Here is a 19,639-nt window from a genome sequence, read left to right as displayed (position 1 = left end):
CAGGAGATAATGTCAAAAATAATGTATTTGTCTTTTCTAAATGTTAATTAAAATAAATTCTACTGCCAGAGTGCGGATGATTTTTGACTTCCCCCTCAGTGCGAGGGACTCATTTTAAAGCTTACTACTTCAATAATTACTACTGTAATAATACTTGGGTTCCTTAAAATAAAACTCATGCACTTTCCATTGTCAGCCACTCTACCTTCAAGCCCTAACAGGAGTATGCATGTTTAAGTGCCAGCAACAATATTCTATCATTTTTACCCTTCTGTCTTGCTCTTTATAATTAGAGTGTGTATAAGGAAAGCATGGGCAATAATCCATAAAGGGACCAAATGTCGGCCCAACTGAACGGATCATCATATAAGGTTACACAGTATACACTGTATATACATATGTCTTTAGCGGTCTTACAAGCATTGTTACTTACCTAGCAAATGTGAGACCAATTCCATTGTCCGAAAATCTGCAAAGAAATGAAAAAGATATAAAAAAAAGAACCACCAGAATATAAAGAACCATTAAGTGTCAGTAAGGCTTTAGGGTGCTTTTACACGGGGCGAACAGATGCCCGACAGGTCGTCCCAGCAATAATCATTCCTGTGTTAATGCATGGGAACAAGTATCGGGAATGAATAGAGGGGGAGCAGGCCGTTGATCATACTGGGCTGCCCACCTCCATTCACAGTACGCAGGTAGTCGGTGATAAGTGAACGACTTTACATGGACTGATACGTTGTTCCGTTTTCTGCATGCAGGGACTGAACGACAGACGAGAAGTGAAAGTTGCTACATATATTCACACTGAACGATAATCGTCCAGATTGTCGCTGGATTGCGGGAATCTGAATGATTATTCCATGTAGGCAGGGCTGTAATATACTACAATCTCTACCTAACAGACTGTACATATACTTATCACAGCATGCATATTAATGGGACTATTCTTCACACCTCACATTTGCTTTATGAACCCCCTCAAAAGTTATGAAACCTGTGAGCCTGTATAAAAACTATAGGCATGATGCCAAGTAATTACCAAATGTGGGTGTCCCATCTAAGGATGTAGGGGCACGGCTGTCATTTACATAACAGGTTACCCTAACCACCACTACCAGACTGATGATCTACAAACCCCCCCCAAGCATGGATTCATGTAAACACTGTCGGTATAGTCATACATACCCTGAATTCCTTATAATAATGTCCCCTCCTCTCACCCAAGCACCGTGGTCATTATTTTTAAAAGAAACAAGACTGTCAATCAGTGCGGCAACTCTTGGCTTCAGAGGATCAGCATCAACATGGGGGCGGAATCTGCAGAAGAGACAAACAGATTAGTGTGCATTGCTTTCTACAGGACAATACCCTTTATTTGGACTAAAGCGCTGCTGTAGCATGCAATCTAAAAATCACATGAAAGAAATTCCAAAGTGCCATCTTGTTCTAGATCACTACAGTATTGCCCCTTTTACACGGGACGATTCTTGTCTGCCCGAGCGAATGAGCCGGTGACGTCATCAGCAGCTCGTCCGTGCGCAACGAGAATCGTGCGGATCTCGTCCCTTGTCGTTCAGGGTTTCATATTCCTATGTAATACTCTGTATGATCCGTGTTTAAACTGATTATCGGTCATTTTTCCTCGTTTGAATGACTTTCTGAAGGATAACTGTACTGTATATCTGTGTAACATCAGTACGCATTGCATGTCTCTGGTTTTTACATTCGTGTTCAATTATTTGTTTGTTTTTCTTTTTTCATGCAAGAAGAAAAAAAAAAACACTTTAGCCTGATTTGTTTTTTTAATTTCCAGAACTGCTTAGCAATGATTACTGAAAAACAGAGTTCACACAGATGTCCTCCATGTGTAGTGACCCAAAACACCCATTTCTGGCAGCTCCATAATTGTCATATCTTCCATGTAGATGCACTGTGCAAAGAGTCTTGTCTTCTGTTATGTGTATTGCACAGCTGCAGCATGTAAGAGGTTAATGTCCGAAAATAGCTGGGGTATGTCTGAAAAAAGTAACAAGTCTTTCTAGTCATGTGATGATTGCTATAAATATGAGTGATTGAGAGCTAGTCTTCTGTCTTCTTCAGTGGTTGAGAGTGAAGTGAGAGTGCCGGCCACATGGGGGTACCTTCAACCCTTATGTGGTGAAGAGATGAAAGCATAGGAAAGGTACCCTGAAGACTAAGATCCCAGGAACCAACCTCTGAGGAGTGAGAGAAGAGAAGGAGTTCACCATGCAGTTGTTAATCTTCTGAGTTCAAGTGAGGGTCTGCGGAGTGTTCTGTCCCCCTCCGGTGTTTTTCTGCATCCCAGAGTGCATGTGTCCAGGAGCGGAGCATTTCAGATAACAAGACTGTAAGCCCGGTATCATCCTGTGTCCTCCTCCATGATTATCCCCTAAAGCTGTCTTTCCTGCACGAGCGAGTAAAATTATCTAACACTGAATCAGAAGTAAAGTTTGCCAGTCAATGCCCGTTCTCAGTTTCTAAGTTCAATTGTGTGTGGACTCTTATTTCCATCGCCGGATAAGCACCGGTGAGAAGGAACGGTGGCGTCACGAGTGACAACTTCTACAGTCCACTACACAACTATTTAGGTGACTGCTGACCCAGCGTTGCCTGGAAGAGGCCTAGCGGTGCCTTGGCCAGAGTTCCGTGCGTCCCTCCCGGGAGGAGTCTGGTAGAGCCACCTGGACAAGTGCCATCTCTACCCCGCCAGCTCCACGGTGGGGGTCTCCTGTCTCGGTCGCTGCACATGTGCACTTCATCTTTTTGTACACCCATTGACTTGAATTGGTGACAGTCATCCGAAATGTGGGACCAGAATAGGGCATGCTGCGATTTCTCCTCCCTTTATTTTCCCACAGTCTGAGTAGAAAATGCATGCCTGTATAGCCTCATTGACTATAATTGGTCAGTGGGCTATCCAGTGCAATCAATTACAAATACATACAGCTAACGAACAAAGAAATGAGAAAAAAAAAATAACACGCTTGTGAATCAGCCCTTTCACGCTGGCATGTGTGAATATAGGCTTGATATAACTTTGCGAGTAAGCAGAGGTCCAAATCTCAAGACGGCACAAGGCAGTTCAGGCAAGTCGAATCTAGTCAGACAGGTCATAGAGCTACTACTGTAGTTCATCCACAGAGCTGACGATCCATTGATTGGACTTTCCACCTTCCTTATTATTGACCTTCACTTTTGCCATGAAGCAATCTGTAGTGGTGCAGGTATATTGCATGATCCCAAATTTTTTTTTTAGAAATCTGTTAATAAAGCCAACCTGCTAATAAGTCTACTTTAAACTCCTCACTATTTTTCAAGATCTCTGCCTGTGGTCAGTGAATGTAAAGAGTCCTTATTCACATCCAGTGGCTTATCTAACACGGCCTTAACATCCCGGACTCCCAAGGAGGATACTGGCACCTGCCACTTTCTTTCCCCTTGCCAGAGGGCTGCAGATGACATTTGTCTTTTGATGTAGCATTTGTCTCACAGTGGAATACCTTACTGGTAACACTGTAGCAAACGCACAGCTGTGAACAGCATTAGAACAGCTCAACTTTTTAGCCACTGGTTGTAACTAGGAGGTTTTTCTTCACTGTCAGAAAGCTCAGATATTGGGAAAAAAATAAATAAAAATAGTATCATTCAAGTCGGAGGACTTTTCACTATGCAATACATAAGGCTTATTTAAATACGACACCTCCGGGGGTCTTCCTAGAATTCGGTGTTCTAATCACACATACCCATCTGTGCTCTAATCAAACGCAGCTGTCAGATGGTAAAATAAAAACGCCAACTGTATAAACTTAGAAATTCGTCAACTCTAAGGGTGGGAGGACACGATGAAGACCTAGAACTGATGACTATTGTCAGCACGGACAGAGGGTGGAAAGATCAGGAAGTAGAACACTGCCAAAGGCGATGGAGTGCTAGGAATAGGCTCCCAACAGACAAGAGCTATGCCTGTGATAAACATGCCACCACCCTGCGGACGGAGGGATGGGAAGACTTTGAAGTAGAAACTACATTCCTTTTTTTAGAGCACCCATCAACTTGAATGGGCAATTCCAGTCCTAGAACTGTACCAGGCACATTTTTTTCTTATTTATTTTTCATTTTTCTACGAATACACACATTGGGGGAAGATTTATAAAACTGGCTAAAATGAAGGCATAAGCAGTGATATTCTTGGGTAAAGCCAATACTACCGATACCAGGAATATGAAGGGTAGTAACGGTATCATCATTAAAACTCAAACCGCTCTAGACCTTCTAAGACTAAACTACAGAACCTCCATGATCAGTATACGCAGTGGATCTGTAGGAGTTCACAGTTAAACAGTCTTCCTCCCTGCCACCAGAGACTAGCCATCACACAGTGAACATACCATAGATTTTGTGCTGTCGTTTTTTAATCTTAATGTGCTCAAAATTCGGTGCTGATTAAGTTCATTAGACATCTGTCAGAGTCCCATAAGGCTGACAATCCTGGCTGCCCCACTAAGGGAGGGTATGAGCTCACTGCCTAATGTTTATACAGGGTGTAGTCAAATAGACGGATCCAGCAATATATCACAGTACTGTGGTCCTATATTGAAATACTAAGAGTACTTGGATAGGGAGGCATGGTTGCACTACATGACGGTATGGCTCAAGGGTCCCCAGAACATGGATTTCAATTTTGTGTTGTGGCCCCTATAAGAGATATTGCGTTAAACCCAACTGAAAAGTTGAAGAGTAGCCTGTGGGAAACAGAAATGTGCTTTCCATATCCAGGTCCTGCGGAATCGCTGCTATGAGTGAAGGAAAGTGCACTGGAAGTGGCCTCCATCCGCTACGATGGGGCAGATCAAGCAGGAAGTCATCCACCATCTATAGGAGATTCAGGTACCGATCTGTTTTGAGACTCCCTGGAAGGAAACAAGTCCAACAACGGCTCCGTGCATGTACTATAGCAGAAGGAGGCCACTTCCAGTATGCTTTCCTTACCTCAACCATAGCAGCGGTCCCACAGGACATGGACGTGGAAAACGGGTTTCTGCTTCTCACATGCTATTCTTCAACTGGGTTTTATTCTCTCTCATGGAGACCACAACCGAAAATTGAAATCCATGTTCCAAATGCGCATGCACCATATTACTGTGTAGCACATTCATGCCTTACTATTCAAACACGCCATTGTTATTTTAATATAGCACATCAGTATTGCCATCTAGCACTGGAACCGTCTTTTTGACTGCACCCTGCATACAGACCTTAATGAAATAGTTTATTTGTATTTAGCAAATGCATGTGGGGGGTTGGGTTGGGGGGGCTGTTGAATATCTGAATCCAAAAAATAAGAGCTGCACCCTTGTAAAGAGATTTTATTAAATTAATCCGCACAGATTTCTGCACCTAAAACAAAAGCGTTAAACATGGGCATTCATTTTAAAGGAAAATAGGAGTTCAAAGTTGGAGAAATGCAAACACAAATGCTAGCAACCTGGAGACTTGTAAGGCCTCATGTCCACGGGCATAATTGAATTGCGGGTCACTCATAGTTCAATATACCCACAGACAATGATCAGGCATTATTAAATACCTGCGGATGGCATGTTTTCCCGGTGTGCGGATCGCACGTGCCGGGAACAAAAAAAAATGCAGCATGCTCCATTTTCTGTGGATTCCCGCATGGTCAGCTTCCATTGAAGTCAATGAAAGCCGTCTGATCCGTGGCAACCCTGCAGCTGACTCTGCAATCGTGCCGCGGAACAGCAGGAGATTTAAAGAAAAAAAAAAAAGCACTGCGTATGCACACGCACGCTGGCCAGCACACCCGCACACTCTGCAGTGCAAGAGAAAAGAAGATCCGTCCGGGACGGAGAAGTCCCGCACTGCATCCAGACAGGTGAGAAAATGTCCATGGCTGCGGGCACGGGGGGATTCCACTGCGAGTTTCTGCACTTGGAATCTGCGCCTGCCCGTGGCCTAAAGATGCATAGCCAATATAATTGAGTATTAGACAACATTAAATATCACCTGGCATTGTTATCCAAGCACAGATATTCCCTCGGGTCTTCAGCGCTTGCATTTGTAGTTTTCACACCTTTATCAATAAACAAGCCCGCCTAAAAACAGGGAGGGAAAAAAAATAAAAAATTAAAATCTTTATACAAAAAGTCAAGGGGTATCTTCCTTACTAGATTATTGCAATGAATCTACTGTGTAAATGAATACAGAATACACAACGACGGCCGACGGCTCTTTCTCCACTAGAATGAATTGTCTCATCACAGACATTGGGGATCAATGCTAATAATGGCTGGTTGCCTACTGCCAAGTGTCACAGCCAATAGAGGCCATCTATACCGCTGTCGAGACTAAGGGCACTTTCACAAGGTAGTATTCTCGTTAGCCACAGTCAGTAATAAGTCCGAAAGCCAGGAGAGGTGCAAAAGTTTACATTATACTTAATGTGTAGGTCCCACTCTTTTGGCTTACAGACACGGATGCACAATAATCAGCAAATACTGATTTTTCTAATGCTACCATTACGTTAATCTATGGATTAGCGGCCTATACAGCAGTCTATATGGACATGGATGATGTTTTGGATGAGACAACCCCTTTTAAACCTTATGTCTTGAAGCTGAAACCATAAGGGGATGGGCATGAAACGCTTGTTACCTTAAAGTTGGAATGGACTCGGTTGTTGTAAAATATCCCAAGAGGTGTGAGCTCCGATTTGGTATCTGGATAGAGCCCATGGGATTCTCCGGTGGAAGACTTGTGGAACACATACCAGATCCCTGCATCCTTTACGTAAAGAGAGGTATCGATTACACAGTAGCTCTATAATCCCAGCTATTGGATAGCGACCATTGTAAATAAACCAAGAAAACTTCCCATAGCTTCATTGTACTACGTTACTCGAGGGGAATTGAGACCCTCACTTCATCCGGTCACTGAGTCACGTAGTACGATCCATGTTGTAGGTCCACGTTTGTTTTTGTTTGTTATATGATTTATGTGGCCCTAATTTTAATCAGTTGTGAATAAAAGTTATTAATTTTAATTTTAATCTATATCTGTGAAGGGCGTTTCTATGACCATATAGATTTGGAATACCACTGTGATTTCTGTACTAATATAGCAATGTTTTAATTAATGCAGAAAGTCCAATCTAAAAACTTGCCTGAGAGCCAGCCGCCGCATTACTTATCAGGTTATTGTTGGGATTTGCGATCCAGAAAGTGGATACTGCCCTAAAAACACATTCAAAAGCAATAAAAGAAGAAGGAAATAAGTAAAAGCTATAAAAATGTATAAACACTACTGAAGAGTAATGCACATTTTAGAATACAGGCAATATCCATGCCACAGTCACATAAAATCCACATTATATACACTTACATTTCTAAATGGAGGACCCCATCCGCTGCCCACTGATTGACAGCTTTGTCCCTATTACTGCTGTACATAGGGAGACTATGATCAGTCAGTGGCTGCCCCACTAAGGGGCCGTTATAGGAGGACTATAATGGGGTCCGGTAAAACTTCCGGACAGCAGTCCAGTATTTTGCCGGACTCTACAGGACGAAATAGTGTTGTGTACAACGCTATTTTGTAGCAGAAATCTGCAACACAGGTTCCGAACGGAACCTCCAATACTAATGTGAACAAACACGTATCAGTAATTCCCACAAGAATCTATAGGAGCAACAGCCATCCAAAAGATTGGAAATGGTTCAAACAGACACGCTGTGCACATCTAGGCTCTGTACTGTTAATGCTTCTTGCCGTATTGACAGTAATTTTTTTTCCTTCTATCAACCATTTCCTCAAAATTCTAAAAAAAAGTTTTACAAGTTGACAGGAGAACAGTTTGTTGCACTGCCAAGTACTCACATGCAGTCAGTGGCTGGATTAGGAACGTAGTTTCCGTATACTTTATCCCTCATAGCGGTGCACACGGTATTATTTCGGTCTGTGGGTAATAAAGTGCCTGGCTTGGTAACAAGTCCAAGGTTGTGAAACAGACTGTTCCTTTGTTCTATACCGTCCTCCAGAAAGAAACAATGTCCCAGTGTGTCATAGCCAATTGTGTCCTTGATCTGTACAAAATTAGAAAAAAGATCAGCAAGATCAACTATTCATTAAAGAAATAGTTGAGCAACTTTGTAAATGCATGTCATTACTGGGATTCTGGTTTGTCCCTGCAGAAGACAAAAAAAACTGTTATTCCTAAAGTGTGGCTTTAAGCTTGCTTCACACAGACTTCTGACTAATTTCTATATCTGTTAAGCTGGCCATACACGGGGTCCCCCGAAAATCTCATGTGTATGGGGGGGGGGGGGTTCTCTCTACCAAAATAAAAATGCACAGGAGTGTTGAGCGAATCAACATCAGCCAAAAAACTGCAATACCTTCCCATGCAATACCGGTCAGCTAAAGACTGGTCTGAGCCAACCATATACTCAGATATCGAAGCAATCGTCTTCATCTTTGTGGAAATCAAGTCTTCCTATTCTTTATATTGGTGTTGGACTTTACAGGCAATGTACACGCTACAACCATGGCAATATGTGCAAAGAAAGACTTACCCAATGAATCAAGGCCCACTTTGACAACAATTATCGCTCAAAATTCGTCCTAACAGCTTTTGAGGGATAATCATTACATGTAAATCCTACCATTGTTTGCTTTTCTGCTGAACGATGGTTTTCATGCGAGCATGAAATCCATCATTCGTGATAGCAGGGACCGCACGCTGAGTTCTCTGCGGGTAGCGCTGATAACATTGTTATTAGCCAACAGCCCGTGGCAGAACAAAGGACATGTATTTAAAGAACAGACCACCTGCTGTTCTGTAAATACATCTCCTGGCGGCTCATTAACATGCAGATAATATTAATTATCTGCTAATGGGCATTAGCACCCATTAGTAGCTTTGCAAAATGATTGCTTAAAACTGCCACTCAAACTGTCTTGAGCGAATTTTGAGCGATCATCTTTGTGTGTAAATGGGGCATTAGTCATTTACACAATTAAGATGGATATCGGATAGCTAGTGGACAGAAATCTGTCCATCCTGTATAACTCAGTAATTCAGAGCTCCAGCCACAATTTTTTTAAGCCTAAAAGTTGAAATCTCCCAGCATTCCCCTTACTGGCTTAACATCTGCATAGTGCTTGCTAGACTTGCAGTCCTGGTGCAGGAAAAGCTGTCCCACTCCATTCCCCCCCAACCAAATCTTGACATACAGCCCCAATTCTGATACTAGGTATTAACTCTGAATACCAAACAGTTTGTTTTCAAGGTCTGCCCATGTTCCAAGAAGTTACTGGATGGCTTGGCAGGGGATTGCAGCCTGTCCGATATGTATCTTAGTAAAGCTTTTGCAACAATTTCAGAATTTGGCAAGTGTTAGTTATGAAAATAACTTGAGTAAATAATTCCCGATGTTTACTGGAGAAGTAGACCGGGTTCTCAGAGCGCCTTTTGGAAAAAAGTAATTTTTTTTTTTTCCGTTCTATCCATTTTGGAGACAGCTGGTTCAAAACCAATCACAGAAGGAATTTGCACCATCTTAGATGGAAGATCTGGTAGCATTACAGCAACAGGAAATACACCACACTACATTACATCAGCGGAACGATATCCCCTGTAATATCCTGCTCATTGGCTGCCCTACAAATGGCTAGGTCCAAGTGGCTGAATTCTCTACAGCTTGACATCTCATGTACATTGATGGCATAGTAATCAGATATGGCATTAAATGTCTGGTATCTCCTCTAATACCCCATTTAGACAACGATTATCGCTCAAAATTCGCTCAAAAGCAGTCTTTTGAGAGATAATCGTGGTGTTTAAACGTGCGGTCATCATGCAGTGTTGTGCACGATTCGCTAGCTGAAAGACAACGATGAGCCTCATCAGTGCCACGCGCGGAGTTCTCAGCGGGATAATGTTGATACTATTGTTTTGGCTGATATCCTACTCAGAGGACACAACAGGAGTATGAAGAAGACAGCACTCCAGCTGTGTTCTGTATACCAGCTGAGCGCTCTGTGAACACAGCAGGAGTATGAAGAAGACAGCGCTCCAGCTGTGGTCTGTATACCCCACTTGGAGCGCTCAGCTGTATACCAGCTGAGAGCTCCGTGAACACAGCAGGAGTATGCAGAAGACAGCGCTCCTGCAGTGTTCTGCATACCCTGCTCGGAGTGGTCAGCTGGATACAATCTGAGCGCTCCGAGAACACAGCAGTTTTCAGAGTGTGTAAATGCACACAAGAAAATATTGCTCAAAAGATTGCCTTTGAGGGAATCTTGAGCGATAATCGTTGTGTCTAAATGGGCTTCACGTTAATAGAAAAGAGCAATCAGATGTTGGCAAGTCCCAGCGGTATACCTACCAGCAAGCCATTTGTTGCATGGACTGTGACGCATCTGGAAAAGCTATGGTGAATCGATAAGCCTTCCACGTAGGTTCCAGAACTGTAGCCTCCCATTTCATCGACATCGCCACACAGGTGAAAATGTACAGGATAACTGCCCATTACTTGCTGACCCATGTGCTTCAGTTCAACGTTGGACAGATGAACAGAGGTGAAATTCTGTAAAACCTAGCAAAAGGAAAAAAGTTACATAGTTGAGAAGGTTGGGAGGGGAGGAAAAACACACACACACACACACACACACGTCAACCTATAACCCTACAATGTCAATTCAGGGGAAAGAAACAAAATTTACTGAGTCTTATTGCCTCATATAGGGGAAGGTGAGGGGTGGGGGCTAGGGTGCGTGGATTCTTTTCAGACTGTAAATCTGCCAGCCAGGACAAATGTTTGGATGAAGAGCTCATCTCCAGGAATCTAGTACCTATAATTATAGAAAGACATCCGTGTCCCTCAAACCTATTTAATGAGTCAATGAATGATCAAGCATGAATCAACCGTCAGAAACCTCATGTGACAAACGTTTCATAGTCTCACTGCTCATACAGCGCAGAAGCCGTTAGTGATGATGGTGAAGCCCTGCTTTCCTCCTGACAGACAAGGTTTACTTTTCATGGTTATGGGCCTAGATATAAAGAGATCATAAGAAAGGTCTCTGTCCTGTCCATTTATCTATTGGTACATTACACCAACATCGCCCCTTAGGCCCGTCTATGCGAGCCCTTTCACGTATGCGAACAACTATAAAATGCATGCATTATTAAGGATACATGTAGGTTTTTAAATATTATACATGGGATACGTTTCAATACGTTTTGATCTGTTTTTGATATGAAAACCGCAAAAGGTTTTTCACTGTAAATTTTTTTTTCTTAGAGTTTTGTTGTTCCCATTTTTTTACCCTTTAACCACTTAAGGACCAGGGTGCTTTGGTCCTAAAGGACCAGACACTTTTTGGAGATTTTACTTATATGGTGGTTTCACGGCTCTGACATATAGGGCTATTCTGTTATACCTTTTGTCACTGATTTTTTTTCTATTTTATTAGTGATAAAAAGCTAGAAGAAAAAAAGTTTAAAATTTATAGTTGTTAGTTTTTAAAATTACTACATTTATGCTAAAATAAAGTACAGGAATGGGTTCCTCACTTTGTTTTGAACGTTTTGATACATGATTTGTATAGTTTGGAACTACAGGGTGCATATGGTTATGGTTTTGGTTGACGTCCGTGAATAGGTTTCCTTTTTTTTTTGTATATACTTTTATTTTAAATTTTATTCCGTACTTTTCCTTCTTCTTATATCTAACTATTTTTTTTACCATGTATGTTCCTCATGACATCATAAAAGACATCTGGGGTCATTCACGTTTTTTCTTGTATTTCACATTTTTCCACTGTATCTGGGGCATCCATAGGAGCTCCTGTTACAGGGGGAAGACATTCCCCTGTAGTGACAGTAGTTATTAACAGAGCTGATACATTTCCATACTTTTTTGTGATACAGAAAAGAGTAGGAAGCAATGCTTTTCAATACCGCAAAAAAAACAAAAAACTGAAATATATGCCTTGCTAAAGGTAGTCAGATGTATGTATTGACTAAGTCTGACCCACTATAGCCTATAAGTCTATTAAAGTGCTACGTTTGGTACTAAAACTGCATCTGTGTTTCACGGATGACCATACGACAGTGTGGACGGGACCCTAACCATCTTTTTCTGTTAAACTGAATAACCAAGTTTAACAAACGGTCTTGGTGGTACATCCCATCCCTCTTTTTAACTACCGTGGCCAGCTAATCTAGCCATATTCTTTTTATACACCGCTGCCTAAAATTGTACCCAATACTCCGTGTATGGTCTGACTAGTGATTGGCCTAGAAATAAAACTAATGTTCTTGTATATTACACAATTCACGGATGACCAGCTACTGGATTATTAGAATAATGTGCACAAAGGGGACGGTTATTTATGGCAGACTTCATTCTCCGGTCATATTCCCCAATTATATTCATAAAGCAGCGTTTATAGCCTTTGTTCGTTCCATACGGTCCCGCGTGTGCTTGTTTAATATAATAGAGCCCTCAGAAAGGAGCACTGGGACCAATTTTCCAAAGAGCAGGAGGGAGGAACTGGATATACAAAAATAGAGGCAAAATATAAAGATGTCAGTAAAGCATACAGGCTTCAAGAACATTGGCGCATCTTACTCCACTGGGCTTATGGAAAATGTGAGACTTATTCTGACATAAAACTGCTGCACACCACTTCATAAATGTCCCACATAAAAAGTAGTAACTCCTGTAAATAGATTCTGACAATAATTTAGATTTATTACACAAAAGCAGTACAAAATCGGCTATGTACTTTCAATATAAAGATAATCGGGTCGTTGAGGTTCGCATTAATCCCTCATTGTTTACAGTTCACGATTGAGGTTTGGATAGGTTTTTAGCATTCAGTTTTATCTCATACGTACTAGATTACGGTTTCCAAAAAGTATTGTATTTTTTCATACCTTAATATGGCCTCCGAAGGTATCAAAATTGTAGAACTGGCATTGGTTATCCCCATAACAAGTCTCCTCCATTTCTCCTTGGATGACAATGTTCCTCGTAAGGACTCCTACTTCAGCCCGCATGTCCAAACCTTCTGTGATTTCTCCCATATGGAAGAACTTGGGCGGTTCTAAAGTCAAGTAAAATATAGTATGTAAGGCCAAAAAAATGATACATGTCAATCCAGTTTAGCCTATCCTCCCACCGGTCCCACACAAAATTGACCAGGAGGAAGGCAAAAAACACAAAAAAAGAAAAAAAGGTAGAAGCCAATTTTCTCCATTTAAGTGAAAAATTCCCAAATCTTCTGAAGTAATCAGTGACTATAATATGTAATATTGTATCGCTCAAGAAAGGTGTCCAGGCCCCTCTTGTATTCTTTTATTGAGTTTGCCATCACAACGTCCTCAGGCAGAGAGTTCCATAGTCTCACTGCTCTTACAGTAAAGAACCCTCTTCTATTTCGGTGTAGAAACCTTCTTTTCTCTAGACATAGAAGGTGCCCCCTTGTTACAGTCACAGTCCTGGATTTAAATAGCTGATGGGAGAGATCTCTGTATTGTCCACTGATATAAATATTTATCAGGGGAAAATACATAGTTATTAGGTCGCCCTTTTGCTAGCTTTTTTTCTAAGCTAAATAACCCCAGTTATTTCATGGTAATTACCTCCCATATGCTAAAAATATACATACACCTGGATAACAATTTATGCATTTTCAAGGAAGGCAGGGATATAAAAGTTCAACACAGAGACAGCATTACAGACATGTGTTTATTGCTATACTACTACTCTTGTAGCCTAATACGAAGTGTATGGTAACTGCACATATCCTACAGTTGTTACATGGCAAATGTTTTTTTTCCCCCCGTTTCGAGGTATTTGAAGGCTGGCTATTCAAAGCACTAGAAGACATCATTTGCTACTGAACAGAGTTAGGAAGAACAAATACAGTCCACAGCTTGTGGCCAACACATCCGACAACTATTTCCACACAACCAGAGATTGTATGTTGTGTCGATCTACAACAAAATATGTTAAGCCGACACCAGAACCATTAAAGCGTACTTGAGTTTTCAACAAGTTTTCTAATATATAACAAGTTCTCCTTACCTTCTCATTTGCTCCTTTTTGCACCCTTCTTTCATGTCTGCAAGTCCTGACTTTTAGGTGGACTTTCCCATTTTTCAGCTTTTTGTTTCAAGGAGGGGTGTGTGGCAAGCCTAGCATTCTACCAGCAGTTCACTCATCTGCTCCTATTTCCATGCTGCCTCTGGACCAATCATATATAGCACCAAATAAAATCTACACTCTTGACCAATTAGCAGGGAGGCAGTATGTGCCTCAATCCTGTAATATACTTTCATTAAATGGTTTTGTTCTACCAGTGTAATTCAAGGCTAAAGTGCAGCCCATCTGCAATCCACTGCTTGTCGTTAGACATTTAGCTTCTCTAATAACTGGGACATTACGATTTTTCTCATCTGTGGGGGCTTTTTTGCACTCATACAGCTTTCAGATCTGCAGTCAGTGTGTACACAATCTCTACGAAATGTCCTAATGTCTCAAGTTACTAGAGGATCTGAATGCAGGGGATTGCAGAGGGGTCGTGCTTCAAATTTCATTTATAGGGGTTAAAATAAAAAAAATACTTTCAATGAAGTATATTACAAGATTGATGAGACACATGGGCTATTAGATGAGCAGAATTTGTCTGAAAAGTTAGGGCCCCTGACTGGCATATGAAACACCACTTTTGATCAATTCCCCTTTGGGGTAGGTTTGTAGACAGCTTTTGAATTTTCTATTTACTTTTAAAAAAGATGAGAAGTGGTTGGGATTATCTGGGCGACTCAAAAAAATGGTGCAAATTATATCCCATAACCACACTTACTCCTAGCGGACCTAGATTTCATTTTCAGAGCTCAAACTACACCAAAATGTAATAAAATGCCTGCGCCAGTTAGTAAAATCTTGCGCATTTTACTGTGACGAAGCATGGTTTAACACTGGTGTACATTATGAGGTATATTAGAATGCTTACCTTTATACAGGGATTATACTTTATTTAAATAAACCCCTCATTGTATGTTCTATTAGGACATTTAACTAGAAGGAGAGTCTAAATAGGGGCTCAACTTTTTTACAGATATTCGGGTCTGATGACGGAGGATTTGGGTGACTGAACACGAGCATCCACAACTTACTGTTTATTTTAACTTGAAATTGGTTACATTCTGGACAAGGAAGAAGCGTAAATTCTTCAGCTTGATACATTGAATAGTCGGTGCTTGCAACAACGATTTGATCTCCTGGCTGCCAACTGCGCACCTCATCCATGAGGTCAAGCACAACACCATCAACAGCTTCAATACTAAATCCAGAAAGGGCTTTACCTAGAGGAGATATACACAGAATGGGAAGATATTAAGAGGAACAAGGACTAAATGTCACACGAATATGTAAGAGCATAGGGGACTTTACAGAGGTCCGAAACTCCAATTGCCAGAAGAAAAAAAAAAAAGTAGGGGGGGGGGGGGGTGAGAGAATACATTACAGCGCATCACATAAATCTGCAAAATAGCTAAAGTCGGTAGATATATGCCACGTGTGTTGCCATATGCTACGAGCACTGGGCCATTAGCCTCTTGGCTACTGGTGTTGCTATGGCTAGCTCAGTTTAAAGTTACATTATGTTTGGTCTGAGCAATCTCAAAAGCCTAAAATCTGTAAGATCAAGTACAGAAGTGCAAGATCTTTCCACTTATATGGTCTTTCCCTAGTTTGTATACCCCCATTGACAGAAGCAGGAGATGGATTTGTTGGCATTAGGTGGGGTTTTAAAATGTGACCAAACACTACTCAGATGAGGAAAGAGAAGAAGTAGGAGATACGGACTTAGGGCTTATTCAGACGACTGTATATGGGCCAGGTATTCACGCCGGCCGATATACGGTCGTCCCTCTCTGCAGGGGTAGGAGGCTGGAAGAGTCGGAAGCAGTGCACTAAACTCCAGCTCCTCTCCACCCCGCGGCACTATTTGCAATGAGAGGGGTGGGGGCGGAGCTAAGTTTCGCTACTTAGCTTCGCCCCTGATCCCTGTCATTGCAAATAGTGCCGAGGGGGCCGAGAGGCAGTGGAGAAGAAGCGGAGAGGGGGCTGGAGCTCAGTGCACTGCTCCCGACTCTTTCAGCCTCCTTCCCCTGCAGAGAGGGACACCGTGCATCGGCCGGGCGTGAATACCCGGCGGATATACGGTCGTTTAAATAAGCCCTTGCATAGTACATTGGATTTCTAATTATGTTGCCGCACTGATTGATTGGACTGCATAAAAAAAAAAAATAAAAAAAAAAATTTGATTACTTGGCAACTTTTTTTTTTTTTTAATCCAGTCTCGCAAGAAAACTACACTGTCAAATATTTACCAAGTTTCCATTCACTGTATGCTTTCACAGCAAATCTCTGTCCATCCAACGTGGTAAAATCTCTCACTGCTTCTGCCCTTCCTCGAGTGCTATGGTTCTCATAGTCTCTAGAACTTTCACTGCAAGAGGTGTTACTTCCACCTACAACGCTGACGAGAGCCCAGGCTTGTCTATAAAAAGAAAGTCCGTTATACAAACATCTGCAATGTATGGAATATGTAGATATAGATGCGAATATATATATCTCCGCATATTATAATGAATGTGGCAATAGAAAAACTGATGTTTCACCAATAAGTAGCTGCATCATTGCACGACAGGCAACTCTAAGAACTTCTAAAACTAGAGCTCTCCAATTATCCATATGTACGGAGGACTGAAAACAGCAAAGGGAAGCAGAATGTTGTACAAACATTATGTAATGCTTTCATATGCTGCTAATTACTGGGATGATTGCTTTGGCATCACAAAGGGTCATAAGTAATTATAGGACTAAGAAGACATAATGAGCAGCACAGGGAACATCCGTACTTATTCCCTGTGCCATCAGGCCCACTAGGCCATTATAGATTGTGAAGCCCAGATTCCAGGTAGTATTACTTGGAGATCTTCAGGAAGCATCAAATAGGAAACCTTAACCCTTTCCAATTACGTGTCGGACCTCGGCCAACATTGAGATTTTCCAGCATAGCTCCCATGTCGAGCGAGGTCTGACACACGTTGCTCACACTATGCAAAAGAGAGCTTCAATGTTGGAGCTCTCCTCTGCTTAGTGTAATGAGATATTAGATATATATATCTTATGTAATACAAGTATTAAATCACGTTTCACTTTCAAAAAATTGCTAATGCATTAATCATCGTGACAGTTTATTTTTGTGCGTTTCTATTGTGTAATTCCAAGAAATCCACAACGCACTTTCCGACCCAAAGTAAAAAAAAAAAAAAGCTAGGGAAGATGCGGGTGGCAGGGAAATTGGATAGGAAAGGGTTAATAGAATTTACTGTTAGCGGATTTGCTGTGGATCTCCATGTGTGAATGCACCCTTAAAGAAGAAGTAAGGTCATCAGTAGTGATGAGCGAGCATACTCGCTAAGGGCAATTGCTCAAGCGAGCATTGCCCTTAGCGAGTACCTGCCCACTCGAGAGAAGAGGTTCGGCTGCCGGCGCGGGTGACAGGTGAGTTGCGGCAGTGAGCAGGGGGAAGAGAGGGAGAGAGAGAGATCTCCCCTCCCTTCCTCCCCGCTCTCCCCCACCGCCGGCAGCCGAACCTTTTCTCTTGAGCGGGCAGGTACTCGCTAAGGGCAATGCTCGCTCGAGTATTTGCCCTTAGCGAGTATGCTCGCTCATCACTAGTCACCAGGCAATGAACAAGCCAAAAAATAAATAAAAATTAATAAAAAACAAAAAACAAATTTTCCACAAACATAAGGGCTTATTTACACAAGCGTATATTGTCCCCGCCTTCCCTCACCGGCTCTCTGTCTCTCTCCTCCCCTCTGAGCGGTTTGCAATAGGAGTAGGCCGGATGGGGCGGAGCTAAGCTCCTATCCTTGTCCGCAGCCAGCAATTGGAGTGGGCGGGACAGAGCGGAGATTAGCTCCGCTCGCATCACGCCTCCTCCCATTGCAAACGCCGGAGTGGAGGAGAGAGGCAGAGAGCCGGCGGTGAGGGAGAGGGAAAGGGGGATTGCTCAGATGGAAGCGTATATCGGCCGGTCGTGAAAACGCCGGCCGATATACGCTCGTGTAAATAAGCCCTAAGACTCCATTATATAAACCTTCCTCAATCTAGTAACTTAAACATGAAGGTACAAATACCTATATCCCAAGCTTTTCACTTGATTACTACCGAGAAGACGTTGAATAGTTAAGCGAGTTTCTTGAAGCAGGTTTTTTTCTGCGGAGTCGCCCACCGCCATGGCAACAATACGACCGGCTGGAAGAGCCTTGAGGAAGTCCTGCAGCTTCTTGCTTTCGGTATCAGAAATGAAGGTGTCAAACTTTTCCATCAGTAATACTTGACCCGTTTCTTGATCCACGACTCTCACGTTCAGACCTCTAACGTACTGACCGTCAAAGTTGTACGATCCTGCAGGAAGTCCGGACGGAGTAAGAGATTTAGTTAAAAGGGTCCAAGATAGCTTTTTAGATCCATGCAACTCCAGTGTTCCACCTGGTGACACACCGATGAACTTCTTTCCAAAAGTCGGTACGCCATCTTCTTCATCTGATCTACCGTACAGGATAATATTGGCTTTGGATTTGTAGCTGCATTTCTCTGCTCCAATATGAAGCGCTCCGCCATCCTTTATTAGGATAAAACGAGTCCTAAGAGTAATGTTTTTTGATCCACTTGCATCGTCTTCAAAGACTAGTTTACCTGAAAAAGAGAAAGCACTCGAAACATGTATTATACATTTCTCATTAACCATTTCCAGTCCAGTGTTGGACCTCAGCCGACATTGAGATTTCCCTGCATAGTTCTGACGTCGGGCGAGGTCCGACACATGTTTCTAGCCGAAGTCAGAGCGCTCTTCTGCATAGTGAGTTCTCGTCGGCATATGTACATAACCCTGTACAAGAGAGCTCTGATATAAGAGAGCTGTCCTGCATAGTGTTACAAACATATGCTATACACATTAGGCTTAAAAAAAAACTTCTAAAAATCATGGCAGTTCATTTTTAGGTGTTTCTGTTGGGTAATTCCAAGGAATTAGTGCTGGGGAGTGCGCATGGCAGGGAAATTGGATTGAAGGCAGTTAATATCTTCATAAGTTTATACTAGTGTGTTTTGACTGATCCAGTTTTACTAAAAATGGAAAGCATTCCGTCCAGTTTCGTGGTGCATTTTAACCCTTTCCAATCTAATTCGTATCCTGGCTTTCCTAGGGGGCTTACTCTTTTTCTGCCATTATACAACGGTGCTATCTGCTGGCTAAAGCCAGTACTGCATGAGGTGACATGTTAGATAGGCTCCGACAGCAGAGAGGCTGGCAATATACAGTAAGAGAACACCGACGGATGTCTTCCAACACATAAGCTGTACAGCCATAAATCATAATGTCTTCAGACGTCAGACAGTGGATTGGAAAGGGTTAATAGATGGATCCATCAAAAAATTTAAAAAAAATAAAAAAAACTCAGGTAGAATGCTTTCAGTCTATTTCACAGCATTGAATAAAGACCAGT

The 19,639-nt window shown here is 42.1% G+C and overlaps 1 protein-coding gene across 1 annotated transcript in view; it reads right to left on the bottom strand.

Moving 5' to 3' along the window:
- CEMIP2 (cell migration inducing hyaluronidase 2) overlaps positions 1–19,639 on the bottom strand; it is an 83,645-nt gene that overhangs the window by 29,658 nt on the left and 34,348 nt on the right. Inside the window, exons 4-14 of the mRNA XM_066604175.1 lie at positions 18,269–18,830; positions 16,448–16,617; positions 15,230–15,418; positions 12,983–13,152; positions 10,425–10,634; positions 7,915–8,120; positions 7,202–7,271; positions 6,694–6,822; positions 6,046–6,134; positions 1,189–1,320; positions 434–469 (exon numbers count right to left, since the gene is read on the bottom strand). Coding sequence (XP_066460272.1) covers positions 434–469; positions 1,189–1,320; positions 6,046–6,134; positions 6,694–6,822; positions 7,202–7,271; positions 7,915–8,120; positions 10,425–10,634; positions 12,983–13,152; positions 15,230–15,418; positions 16,448–16,617; positions 18,269–18,830 — 1,963 coding nt within the window. The remainder of the gene's footprint in view (positions 1–433; positions 470–1,188; positions 1,321–6,045; positions 6,135–6,693; positions 6,823–7,201; positions 7,272–7,914; positions 8,121–10,424; positions 10,635–12,982; positions 13,153–15,229; positions 15,419–16,447; positions 16,618–18,268; positions 18,831–19,639) is intronic.

Source organism: Eleutherodactylus coqui, chromosome 5, assembly GCF_035609145.1.
Source record: "Eleutherodactylus coqui strain aEleCoq1 chromosome 5, aEleCoq1.hap1, whole genome shotgun sequence".
In the NCBI taxonomy this organism is placed as follows: domain Eukaryota; kingdom Metazoa; phylum Chordata; class Amphibia; order Anura; family Eleutherodactylidae; genus Eleutherodactylus; species Eleutherodactylus coqui.
Note: the sequence above shows the minus strand (reverse complement) of the source record. Positions and strands in the feature narration are given on the sequence as shown.